The 12165-nt window shown below is 50.2% G+C and overlaps 1 protein-coding gene across 4 annotated transcripts; it reads left to right on the forward strand.

Moving 5' to 3' along the window:
• Positions 1–2249: 2249 nt before the first annotated feature.
• FOXI2 (forkhead box I2) lies at positions 2250–5628 on the forward strand. 4 transcript variants are annotated; one of them, XR_012043806.1, is made up of 3 exons: positions 2250–2766; positions 2892–3171; positions 5265–5379. XR_012043806.1 is itself a non-coding variant. In XM_072870306.1 (2 exons), the coding sequence occupies exons 1-2, from the start codon at positions 2265–2267 to the stop codon at positions 5465–5467; spliced, it is 705 nt and encodes a 234-aa protein (XP_072726407.1). In that variant the 5' UTR covers positions 2250–2264; the 3' UTR covers positions 5468–5628. The 4 variants fall into 4 exon arrangements, 2 of the variants coding, with proteins under 2 accessions (XP_072726407.1, XP_072726406.1); XR_012043807.1 differs by having other exon boundaries at positions 2892–3158; positions 5265–5329; XM_072870306.1 differs by lacking the exon at positions 2892–3171 and having other exon boundaries at positions 5265–5628.
• The last annotated feature ends 6537 nt before the right edge of the window (positions 5629–12165 follow it).

Raw genomic sequence — 12165 nt, forward strand, 5'->3', positions numbered from 1 at the left:
ATTGGCGTGTTTTTCTTAAGCATTTTCCAAAAGCTCAGACAAACAGGCGTACCTTGCTGCAGGGCCTGAAGGTCAGCGGACTAAACCTCTCCTATCACATTATGAGATGGCAAAGGGGCAGGGCAGGGGCTTCCAGCAAAGCTGTGCAGCCGCAGCACTGCCCTGGTGACGGGTACAGCCCAGGAGCCCTGGGACGGCTCCGAGAGGGTGTTAACAACAAATCCTCACCTTGGCATAAGCCTATATGTGTGTGTGTGTATATATATATGTGCAAAAAGGGTTGTAACGCTCATGCTCCAGGGCAGAAGCTATCCACTAACTGTCTTCCATTAGGAAGAAACCCAATCTCCTAAGTGTTTCTTGCACCCCCGAAGCATCTGCTCGGAGCAACTCCGAGAGAAAGCATGCTGGGTTAGACAGCCCTGCCGCGGGAACGCCGATGCAACCCCCGCGCAAATAACACGTTTTAGAAAGAAATAGTTCAGACAGAAGAATGATATTGCAAATGTAAAGATCTAGTGATACAGATGTACTTGCACACCTCCATTCGCAGGCCCAAAATACAGATCGCCAGATTAAGAATTGGAGGTGATTTTATTTGTATGAGATGCCACCTGGAGTATTTTAATTCTCTACCACGGAGCAGTATCCTGTTTATATTCACCTATATATAGCTTGAGTCTTGCCTTTTATCTGTATTTCTGATGGATAGTCTGACATTTCAAAAAGACAGACATACTCTATAGCAAAAGAATATACAGAAATGCAATTTAAAATGAATTTTTGATCAAATCACGATATGTCTTCTATCAAAGATGAACAATTTTAGATTATTTTCTTCTCTTTCAACATTGATAGGAGAAAACATAACCCAAACCTCTGGTTTTACAGGAGAGTAAGAAACGCAGAAGAAAAGTTTTTATAGGAAGTCATGCATATGTCACAAAAAGTGAAAATCAAGTCACGCACACGTTTTTTTGTGGCTGCAATATTCCACCAAAGCTGTACAGGTGCATGGGTTGCCGCGGACCAAAGCACAGTGTGAATTTTACTTTCAAGTCAATGCCAGCAGTACCAAAAGCAGAAAATCCTTTCCTTCCCTTGCAACCCGGCGTGCGGGCACCGGACTCACCGGCTGATTTGTTTGGTGTGTTACAGCTCTGCCTGGGGCTAGCAAGGCTGCGAGCGCCGGCGGCGCGCGGCTGAGCACCACGGCTTTCTGTGAGCGTAGAGAGAAGGAGTTTCGTTTGAGTCAAGGAGTTCGGTATTAGGAGTTCGTACGTGCACGTGGGACCATACATGCCTTTAGAGGTTTTGCAAACGGGAAATTTTAATTTCCAAATAATAATTTTTGTGTCAGACTTAAAGGAAATGTGGGACAGCACATTGATGATTTCTTGCAAGTGTATTTATTTGCTGGAAATCAAAGCTGGCCGAATGAAGGGACAGCTGGGCCTGTTGGGCTGCTTTACCGTAGCACTGCAGATCCTACACGGAGGTGTCAGTCAGGGAAGGGATTGCTCAGGTCAATCAAAGTTCCAAAATTGTTTTCTAAGGTACCAAATAGGGACGTTTGAGCTTTACTGCTGAAGCTCTCGCATCTCCCACGCAGTGGGATCAGGTCAGCCTGTAACCACTGTCGTAGTCTACACGCACACATCAAAAGCTCAAATCACGAAGCCCTGGAGACTCCTCGTTTGCTCTCCAGCCTCTGAGGGACGTTTCCAGCGAGGGTTTAGGCACCTTTTCCACTTCTCCTGCCTTGCTGAGGACAAAGGCTCTTGTGGCGGTACCACTTCGTGCCCGGGCTTGGGGAGGACGCAGAGGGTGGTGTCAGATGGCGGCTCTCGCCCTTGTGGTTTTCCCAAATTCCCAAGGTTCGGCCAGGGGACTTTTCCCGCGGGGCGGGCGATGCTCGCCACGGGGCTCCCACCGAGCGTGCGGGGGGGCGCGCTCGCCCCCGCCCCCGCCAGCCATTTACTGAGCGGGGCCGGTGGGGTCCGGGGCGGGAGGCAGCACGGAGGGGAGGGTTTCCCCGCGGGGCTGGGGGCGGCCCGGCGGGCGCCTGCCCGTGGCGGCGGGGCGCGGACACGCGTGGGGCGGGGGGCGGCCCCGGGCCGGGGCCGGGGCCCGGGGTCGTCCCGCCCCGCTCCGCCGCCGCCGGGCGCGGGGCCGCGGCGGCCGGCCGGAGCCGCGGGCGGTATTTAAGCGGGCGGGCGCGGAGCGGCGCGCTGCCGCCGGGGCTGGCGCGGCGCCGCCGGAGCATGCACGCCTTCGGGCCGCCCGCCGAGCCGCCGCCCCACGCCCAGGAGCTGCTGGACGTGGCCGTGTGCCCCGGCATCTACCCGCCGGGCCGGCCCCGGCCCCAGCCCCGGCCCCAGCCCCCGCCCGCCGCCAACCCCTACCTGTGGCTCGGCGGCCCCGCCGCGCCCTACCTGCCCGCCGCCCCCTTCCTGCCGCCGGGCTGCGCCCCCGCGCAGCGGCCGCCGTCGGGCCCCGCGGGCGCGGAGCGGGGCTGGCCGGGGCTGCCCCCGCAGCAGGAGTGCCCGCGCCCGGCGCGGCCGCCCTACTCCTACTCGGCGCTGATCGCCATGGCCATCCACAGCGCGCCGGGCCGGCGGCGCACCCTCAGCCAGATCTACCAGTACGTGGCCGAAAACTTCCCCTTCTACAAGAGAAGCAAGGCGGGCTGGCAGAACTCCATCCGCCACAACCTCTCCCTCAACGACTGCTTCAAGAAGGTCCCGCGGGACGAGGACGACCCGGGTAAGGGGACGGGGACCGGGACGGGGGCCCGGCGGGCGCGTCCCCCTCCGCCTCCCCCCCCCCCCCTCCGCCACGGGGCGCGGAGGCGGCGGCGGCCAACGCGGGGGCCGTTCCTCTCTCGGCAGGCAAAGGCAACTACTGGACCCTCGACCCCAACTGCGAGAAAATGTTCGACAACGGCAATTTCAGGAGGCGGAGGAAGAGACGGGCCGAGGCCGGCGCGCCCGAGGGGCCCGGGGGCAGCGGCGGGGGCCCGCGGCCGTCCTGCCCCGCCGGCCTGCGGGGCCCCCCCGGGGCCGACGCCCCCCGCTACGGCCGCGCCGGGGCCCAGGCCTGACTGGAGCTGCCCGGGCGCCCCGAGATGCACTAAGGCGCGGGAGAGGAGTCTTTTTGTAAGGCGCAAATGTACGGTTTTAGATCTAATCTGTAAATACGGAGAGGTGCAGGAGGAAGGGAGCGGGGAGGGGGGTGCGCTGGGAGCCGAGCGAAGCCGTCGGGGCTGGCCGTGGGTGCCGCTCTCCCTCCTCTTTCACATTGTCCCTTCCCACCGAAGCCTTGGAAGGGCTTTAACCTCCTGCCGAGTGGGTGTCCGGGGTGGCTTGCTCACCTTTGCGTGGCCGAGAGCGAAGCACAGCTCCCCGCAGCAGCCCGGCCGAGGGCCCCTCGCTGGAAGGACGGACGGACGGAAGGCTCCCGCCGGCCACGGGCCTCCTGGGTGGGTTAGGGGAGGTCAGTGGCGGGTTGGCAGCCTGGACTTTCCAGAGATGCCAGGAGAGAGCCTGGGGTGCAGGGAGGGAGAGAGGGATGTGCCCTCGCCCCCGGGCCCCACTCCCAGGGGGGACCGGGCTGGCGTGGGGGGCACCCAGCCCTGCCGTCCTCGGCAGCGTTTCTACATAAAACCCCTTTATTTTTTTTTTTTCCAAACACAAAAGATCATCTTTGTGTCAGCCCGCAGAGCTGACGATAATTTGTACGAAGAATTTCAGATTTAATCAAGCATCCAAAATTAAGCCGGATCCCCGCTGAGGAGCTCTTTAATTGCTGGTTCTCCTGCTAACCGCCTTGACGATCGCGTGTGGGGAGCTGGTGGCCCACGGTGCGGGTGTCCCTGTGCAGCCCGGGCTCTGCCCCGCAGCGCAGCAGCCCCCCGGTACCCGCCGGTGCCTGCTGCTTGAGGCTGCCGTGGTAAAAACACCTCTGATTTATCCACGGCGGCCACACATATATGTGGTTTCTGCATTTTTTTAGGAAGCTTTGGAAAAATGCAACGCGGCACCAGTGGACTGCAGCCGTGGTGCTTATGTTTGGGCATTTTATTAAATACTTCAAACGAGAGGGTTTGGGCCACCCCTACTTGCTTATTGATACCTGGTGCCTCTTCCCTTTTGCTTTTGCTTTCCAGTTGTTCTTTGAAGGTCCTTGAGTTTGAAGAACAGAAAATTGTGAACTATATAATCTCTTGCCTTTCCTTTCTGGCTCTCTGTCTCCTCCAGCCCGCTCTTCCTCACTTACGACAAAAATATGGCTGTCTTAAATAAAAAGCTAAAAAATATTATTGTTGTTGTTTACAAGAAAACAACCCCAAACAGAAACCTGTATAACGGAAACTTTTTGTGCATTATAATGGAACCATAAAGCAAGTTTGGGGGGAAAAAAAAAAGTAAAACAAACTGTCTAAGAACCCAAAATGTGTTGGAGATGCAAGTCCCTGATAGAGAGGGAGAATCAGCTGTACAAGCAAAGCTTTTCCTGGCCCACAATGTAATATATAGTATTACAAAGTATTCGGCTTACAAATATCCAATTTTAGTAGACCCGGAGCGAAGGGAAGAGCAAACTGAACTTGGCAGCCAATATCCTGTGTCAGTTTATGTAGTCGAATTTCTTTTTGATTAGTGTGTTTGGAAAAAAGCTTCACACAAAAGAATCACTATTCCGAAATGGCTTTTAAAATATTTCAGACAGAATCTTTATGTTATTATTTTCCAGGGCTATCGAGTAAGAAGACATTTAAATGATAACTGTTTCCTTTTTTGAAGTGGATAGAATCCTGTTCAAGGTTTCAGTTCGTCTTTCAGCAGGGTGACTTTTAGCTACCACATTAAAGGGTGCACAGAAAGTTATTTTTGCAATTAGTTGCATTTTAAGCTGCTTTTTTCCAAGTGGGTGAGGGTTCTGGTGAGCAGGTCATGTAGAGAGGGAAGAGGGGAGATAGCCTTGTATCGTTACCAAAAAAAAAAGGGGGGGGGGGTGGGCTTCTTGATGAAATTCTTGGTGAAAATAGCTATGTGTTTCAGTTGGCATTCAGATTTTTAAAAGCTGCCTTTGGACTGTGAAATTCACTCACCGAGGAGTGGGCACACACTTTTACGTAGGAAGGACGGAGAAGCTCTTGCCCTGGCAGAGCTGGAGGACCCTTCCCGAGACACAGTGAAGACATCGACCTCAGAGCTGGGAAACAAATGATTTCACTCAACCCACATTTTTTTCTGCTTCAGGATACGAAGTTCTGGATCCAACCGTAGGGGCCGAGCTCCGTATTTTCACCTTGAGACTGTTTGCCCTGGGACAGTATGCCATTGCAGGACCCTGCAAATGCAGCAAAACACAAAGAGGAGAACTCCAGGTGCTTCAGGCTTTCCCAGCGTGGTCTTCATTAGCAGCTCAGCTGGGTCCTGCGCTGGTGGACGTCCATGGATAGCCCCATGAAAGGACCATACTGCATTGCCAGAGCTTTTCTTCAGGGACTATTTAAGATGCTGATTCAATGTGTACATGGAGGCCACCATTTGTATTTCTTTGTGCTTCTGTTGTACTCTAATTCTATTTTTGTGTATTGGAAAGAAAAGGAGATTTTTTAAAATAAATCAGTCTATTTGGAGCAGAGAAGTTGCAATCCCTCTAAGCAAAAGCACGGCTTGAAGGAAGAACTGCATCAGGTAACGAGTCTCTGGGCTAAATGGGCAGCTGCAGACTTTAGTGCAAAAGGGCGATGGGATGCTGCGATGGGAAGGGATGCTGTGGTCCATCCTTGCTTGGGCCAGACTCCCATGGAAGCCCAGAAATAGTCTCATCTAGTTCTCGGAGAACAAATTCTGGAGACTGCCAAGCCACAGCTGCTTTGCTGAGCCGTGACACCCCCAGCCCCGCACGGCGTGGTGGGACACACCGGGCTGCAGCCTTGCCATGACACTGCCCCGAGCTCCACGCTCATCCCCACCGGGCACGGCCGTGGGAGGGTGAGATGAGGAGTTGCTGGAGGTTTAGGGTGAGTCATTGGGGTGAGCAGGGAATTGGAGACCTCTGAGCAAAATGACCTGGCTACTGCTTTCCAGTCCCCCTGTCCTTACTGCAGCCAGGAGGGACTGGCTGCAGGGCATCTTGAAGGGTATCCCAGGGGTCCTCGAGCTTCACTGGCTTTTTAGAAACCAAACCGCAGTAGATTGATGGCTCCTCAGCCGTCTTTCCCAGGCCCTTGTATGAAACATTGCTGACTACGGCAGGTACCCTCTGCACGCCCCTCGCTGAATTATTTCTCCTTGTGGCCACGCTGTTACTGCAGCAGGATTCAGATTCGAGTGTGGCAGAAGATATTTCAGGGAGTGTTGGCACTTAAGCTAAGACCAATTTCCCCTAAGCTCCCTCCCGAAGCTGTGAGGTGAGGTGGGCTCCTCTGGAGGGTGCCGACTCAGGAGCTGGGACGAGGCTCCGAAGGAACCTGTCCTGATTGACAGTGCAGAAAGGCTGAGGAGCTGAGCCTTTTCACCGGAAGACTTAACACAGATGTCAAAAATTGGGTGCTCCTAGGTGTGCAATGCCACAGCAGCCTGCGATACACCCTGCTGTGCCTCACAGGCTGGATGATTTGCCACCGGTTTTACATGTCTGTGTGAGCTAAAGCTTCTGGCACCATTTCCTTATTCTCCTCATATTCCCAAACACGTGATATAATTAAAGTGATACTATGCGATAGCCAAATGACCAGACTTAGTCTGAAAAAACCCACTGGAGGGGTTCCTCTGGGTCTGTGCAAGAAGGCAAACACAAATGCAGATGCTGCAGGTCTGGACCTGGCGATGAGAGCCTGCTTCAGAGCAGCATGAGGAACGCCAGCCCTGGGAATAGGGGAATGAGAGTGTGGGACTGCTCTATGCAAAGAGAGACCCACGTGTGCCCAGGGACCCATCACTGCAGAGAGAAAGGTCAAGGGGCCTCGGAGCCCCACACACACCTTAGCCCATAGCCTCAGCTACGTGGTGAGCGTGTTCAAAGCACGTAATGGCATAAGAGTTGGTGCATGGCTGGTGAGATGTCTAACACCAGAAAGAGTATGGGAAGCTCCTGCAGTTAGATGCCATTTCTGGTATCTCCTGATCTTGGAAACATTAGAAATGCACCCCTTGCTGAAGTTTAGAGCAACTTGGTGCCTACCGTGGTCTTAACTCTTCAGGGATGGGTGTAGCATCAAGGAAACAGCTCAGCACCTTTTCACCATTTTCCCCACAATAAACTGGAAGGGGGCTTGAAAATATTTCCCTATTTGAGGAAGTATCCAAACAGAGCAAGAAATTGTGTTCATGGTTCATTTCAGCCAGGATGCACTGGAGGATTGAACTTACATTAATATGTTATGGAAAAGTTCAGAAAATAACATAGTTATGGCAGCTCCACTTTCTACGCTGGGCTTTTTACAGGGATGCTATAGGACTGGCAACAAATAACAACAGCCTTCATTTGTTATTCAAGGATAAACCTATGGAAATAAGGAACTAGACTGTTTCTTTGTCCAGATAGTGTTCAACATGATAAAAAAGCCATGATTTCTTTAGAGCAATGTGTTGGCCTATATAAGAAAGAGAAGGGACTGTCATATAGTCATAAATCATCTTTTTGGGACCGGGCAGTGTTGTACTGCTTGCAAGATTAAGCTGCGGCTGGTGGGTTAGCAGCTAACGTGCTGAACATTTAATTCTTGGACTGTGGTTTGAGCCCAGCTTCAGGTCTGAAGCCAAGCGGGTTTGGAGAGCTCGCCTCTACTCAGCAGACAATAGTTGTCTTCATAAAGAACAACCATGCATCGCTTGCTTATCATCCCTGGCAGTTTGTCCTCACGAAATGGGTTGGACAAAGCTTGGGGAGTGCATAATGACCTCTGGCTCATAAGGGTGCAAGGGATTTTAGTTGCGTGCAAACAGTGCCTGTGGGGTGTCTGCTAAATTAACTTGGAGGAACAGAAAAGTCTGATGGCGAGTTCCCAAAAACACATGTGGTCTGTGCCTGCAGTTCTCACTGGCTAAGCAGGGAAAGGCAGACAGTAGCTGAAAAGGAGAGACAGAGTTTTCATTTCTTAAGAATATGCCCAAACCTTCCTCCATAAATTATTTTACTGAGCTTAATTGCTTATATTTTAATTTTAGTTATATTTTAACCTAATTGCAAAAGCAATAATTCTCTATTTTTAGAGTGATTATCACTTAGGAGGAGTCCATAATAAATGCAAACAGGATGTAATAAATCAAATATACTTCTATTTTTTATTCAGTTTTCCATCAGCTTTGATACTTGCATGCAATTCATCCTCGCTAAGCATTACGATTTCTCTGTGCTTTACCATCTTATGATATTGCTTCCCAGGATTTCTTTTGGCAAAACAGAGTGGGGACTATCAAATCTTATACAGCTGTACTGTATGGGTAAAATCAATACATAATGCGAGTTTCCAGATTCTAGTCACGGCCTTGGAGTCAATAGGGCAAGGGCTGAAGGGAAAGCAAGGCTTATGTACTCGTTACATAAAAATAACAGAGAATTCATCCTTTTCTATAGGTTCCCTGTTGTACACAAATTCACGCTGCAGATGGCACTTCTGGTAGCATCAGAGAAAAAGACATGGGCAAATATACAGTGGAAGCAGGTTAGATGTGAATGACTTGTCTTGTAACCCGTAGCAATTCATCTCCATCCACCGTGTCTGCTTCCTCGGGCTTGTGCTGACTCCCTCTGTGTCCTGGGAGCACCCAGAGACCCAGCGCTGCTGCTGCGGGCAGAGATTCGCACGACCCCAGCCCCTCTCCCTGCGCTCCCCGGTGACATCCAGCACGGCAGTGACATCCCAGCCCTGAGCATCTCCTTGATGAGGGTCTTGGATTTTACTGCTTTTGCGGGGGGGGAGTAACACCCTGCAGGGATGGCAAGAAGTGCCGCTCACACGGTGCTTGAGTACAACCCTCTGCGTGAATCCAGGCTGCGTGCCCCTGCTCCGGACACTCAGGTCTGGGGTTTCATGTGGGCACCCGAATTTGCCGACGCCAGCTGTCCATCCCACCAGTAGGCAGGGGACACTTTGGGGATGCTGAGTTGCTCTGAATAATATCGTGAGCTGACTCAAAGAGTGAGATGGTAGTTGTAGAGGGGGCCAGTTCCGGTAAGTGCTGAATGAAGTATTGCAGAAGTGGGGGTGGCAGAGGGGAAATGCTATAATGAAGTAGTGGAAAAACTGAATTATAGTAAGAACGCTATCTGGTATTGGCTTTAAGACCATATAGGGGATCTTATAGATCTCTTGCAATAGGGAGCTCTTGCAATCTCTCTCTATATCTCTTGCAATAGGGACTACGAACTCTCTAATGCTGTCTGCAGTAGTAGCTTTTACAGTGCCCAACTCATATTTACCAAAAAAGATTATTCTGTTCTTTTCACAAGATCAAACTGACTTTTTGTCTTCAAAATGACAACGCGACAGCTTTTTTTTTTTTTTTTTTTTTAAGGAAAGCACTTCTTTATCACCTGTATAAGCAGTTAGAAGAAGGGAAGATTTTTTTTTAGTTTAGGGTGATTACTGCTGTGCTTGCTGAAAGATTTCCTACTATTATCTCTGTTAACAGCTTAGTTCATTTATGACTGTCAGGTTTTGATAGAACTGATACGTTTTATTTTATTTTTATTATGGGCTTAACTTGCAAGATGTTGCTGCTCGTGCTGAGTCCAAAGACACTTTAGGCTTGTGAGTTTTCCATCATTTTGCTAAGATGAACTCATTCATTTTTCTTCAGATTAAGAAAAGCCAATGCAAAAAAAAGTTTCAGCTGCTGGACAGTTAGTCTGTAGCGTGGCTATCTGATCACTTCACGGCAGATGATCAGCATAGACTCTTTGCTGTGTTAGCCATGAGTTTTGAAATGAAACTTAGTTCTTTGCTGTTCATTTCTAGCCGTTTTTTTTTATTTTTCCTTAAAGTGTTTTGTGGAAGATCAATAAATCTTATCAGGAATTTTATGAAATGTCTAATAACTGTACCCTGGAGCTTCTAATTTACATTAAGACAAATTTCCTAAAGTCTGAATATAATTAATATCTATTTTAAAGTCTTTTATAGTGCCCAAGTGTGTGGGTGAGCATTCTGCAAGGGGGATTTGCTCAGATGCTATCTTGTAAGACATAAAATAGGAGCGAGAAGAACTGTGAGCTCAGCTTCATTCACTTTTTCCTCTGTATAGTTCCTGAAAGAAAAGCACCATTAAACAAGCAAATGAAGCAATCACACGATAAAGTTGTTTGGGGAAAGAATATTCTTTCCCGTAAGCGTCTCTTCTGGCACTACAATAGCTGTGTTCGTACCACAGTGTATGCATCCACGCTGAGATTCATAATTACTGATGAGGGGGCTTACTTTCAGGGAGACCTTTCGATAATGCAGCCCATGCTTATCTTTTTCTTAGACCCTATAGGTTTTGGTTTGCATTCAGTTTTCGGACAAAGCCATTTATCACGTCATGTTTGGCTCCTGCCTGCTCTCTGCTCGAGTGGCCGGGGCTGCCCAAGGCGCCCATTAACTCCCGCCCCAAAGCCGCTCCGGCCGCGGGACTGACCCGCTCTGCTGGCTGGAAACCCTCTCGCTCTGACAAGCCTTGGGGCAGATCGGTTCAGCTTGCGATGAAGCTGGAAACAGCCTTGGGAATGAAGAGTTTTAATACTTTAATTAAAGGTTTCAGATTCATATGAGCAATTTTAAACTACAGGCTTCTTTTTTTAAAAAAAAATTACACGGCCCAGCCCTTCAGGTTCCCCTTGTAATCCTGCCAGGGCTCACAGCCTTCCCTTACATTTCTTTTTCACACTTTGGTTTCTCTAATGGGATGATTAAGCATCTCATGGTTTGTTAAGATACAATGCAGGAAGAAAGGTTTTAAAGCTGTTGATTCAGGATGGGAAGCCAGGTAATCACAGTTTCTTACTACCTGTTACATACAACCTTACAGGAGAGATTTTGTCCTTTTTTAGAGGAAGAAATTGTTCAGAAAATCACACCTATTAAGAATACCATGTGCTTAATTTAATTCCCACTGAAGCGGTTAGATTTCAATATTTAAAGTCAAGGAGTTGCTTTAAGTGTTTCCCTGAGTGAGCTTATATCGTGAGTAGGTGCACTGGATTTGCTACAAAAACTGGAACCCATGAAAATACAGAAGAAAGCTTAAAAACTCCTTCAATGCAAGCAGGTTAACAAGACCCCACCCAAGTACCAGTCACCTCCACTTCTGCTGGCTTGCCAGAGTACTCCGCGCTTTCATTGTAGGTAATGGCCGTTATTCAATGAGTGTTTCCTTTTGTCTTCAGCTATCAAGCACGAGCCATTGGCAAGGCCACGGTAGAGAAGAAATGGTCAGGTAATCCCCCCTTTTAAAGAAAACTCTAGACATGCAGAAGTACAGTCTGCTGACAGTAAAAGGCCAGTATGAGTGGGGCTCTAGCAAGCTGCTTGCCCAGGTCTCCTTAAATTATACCACGGTGAAGAAAACTCAACCTCCATATGTCGAAATTCATTAATCGAAAGGCACGTGCAAGACAGCAGAAATTCTTTTCCATGAAGGTTAATAGCCTAAACTCTTCTGCTGTCCTCTGCTCACTCTCAGCTCTACCTCTGCTCATGGTCCAGTCAAAGTTCTCCATACCTGAACCATAAAGGACATCCCAGATGAGGACTGGTGTCAATATTATTGTGTCCATTGGAAATGCAAACAGATTTGGAGATCTCCTCTCCTCCTGGCCCACAGTCGCCATCATCCCTGGACCTCAGGTCCCTCTCCCATGTCAACGTCCTCAACGTCCCCTTGGGGAGCCCGCCGTGTGGCCCGGCCACCCTTTCCTTGGCAGGAAGGGCTGCCCTCCCGCCTCCCCGCTGCCTCTCACCTCCCTGCACACCAGTCAGGCAGCGTGCTTCTACTTTGTGAGGCAATGTTAACGAAAATGCTAACGAGGTTGTGCCCTAGACCCATCCGGAAGCATTATTAACCTATATCCCCCATGGTAACTGAGCATTGCACTGACCTACCCTCCTAAACCACGCTGGGAACATGCCAATATCACCCCAAATTTAACTGTCCAAGCTCCCAGTCGCTC

Source organism: Ciconia boyciana, chromosome 8 (assembly GCF_034638445.1).
Source record: "Ciconia boyciana chromosome 8, ASM3463844v1, whole genome shotgun sequence".
NCBI classification, from domain to species: domain Eukaryota; kingdom Metazoa; phylum Chordata; class Aves; order Ciconiiformes; family Ciconiidae; genus Ciconia; species Ciconia boyciana.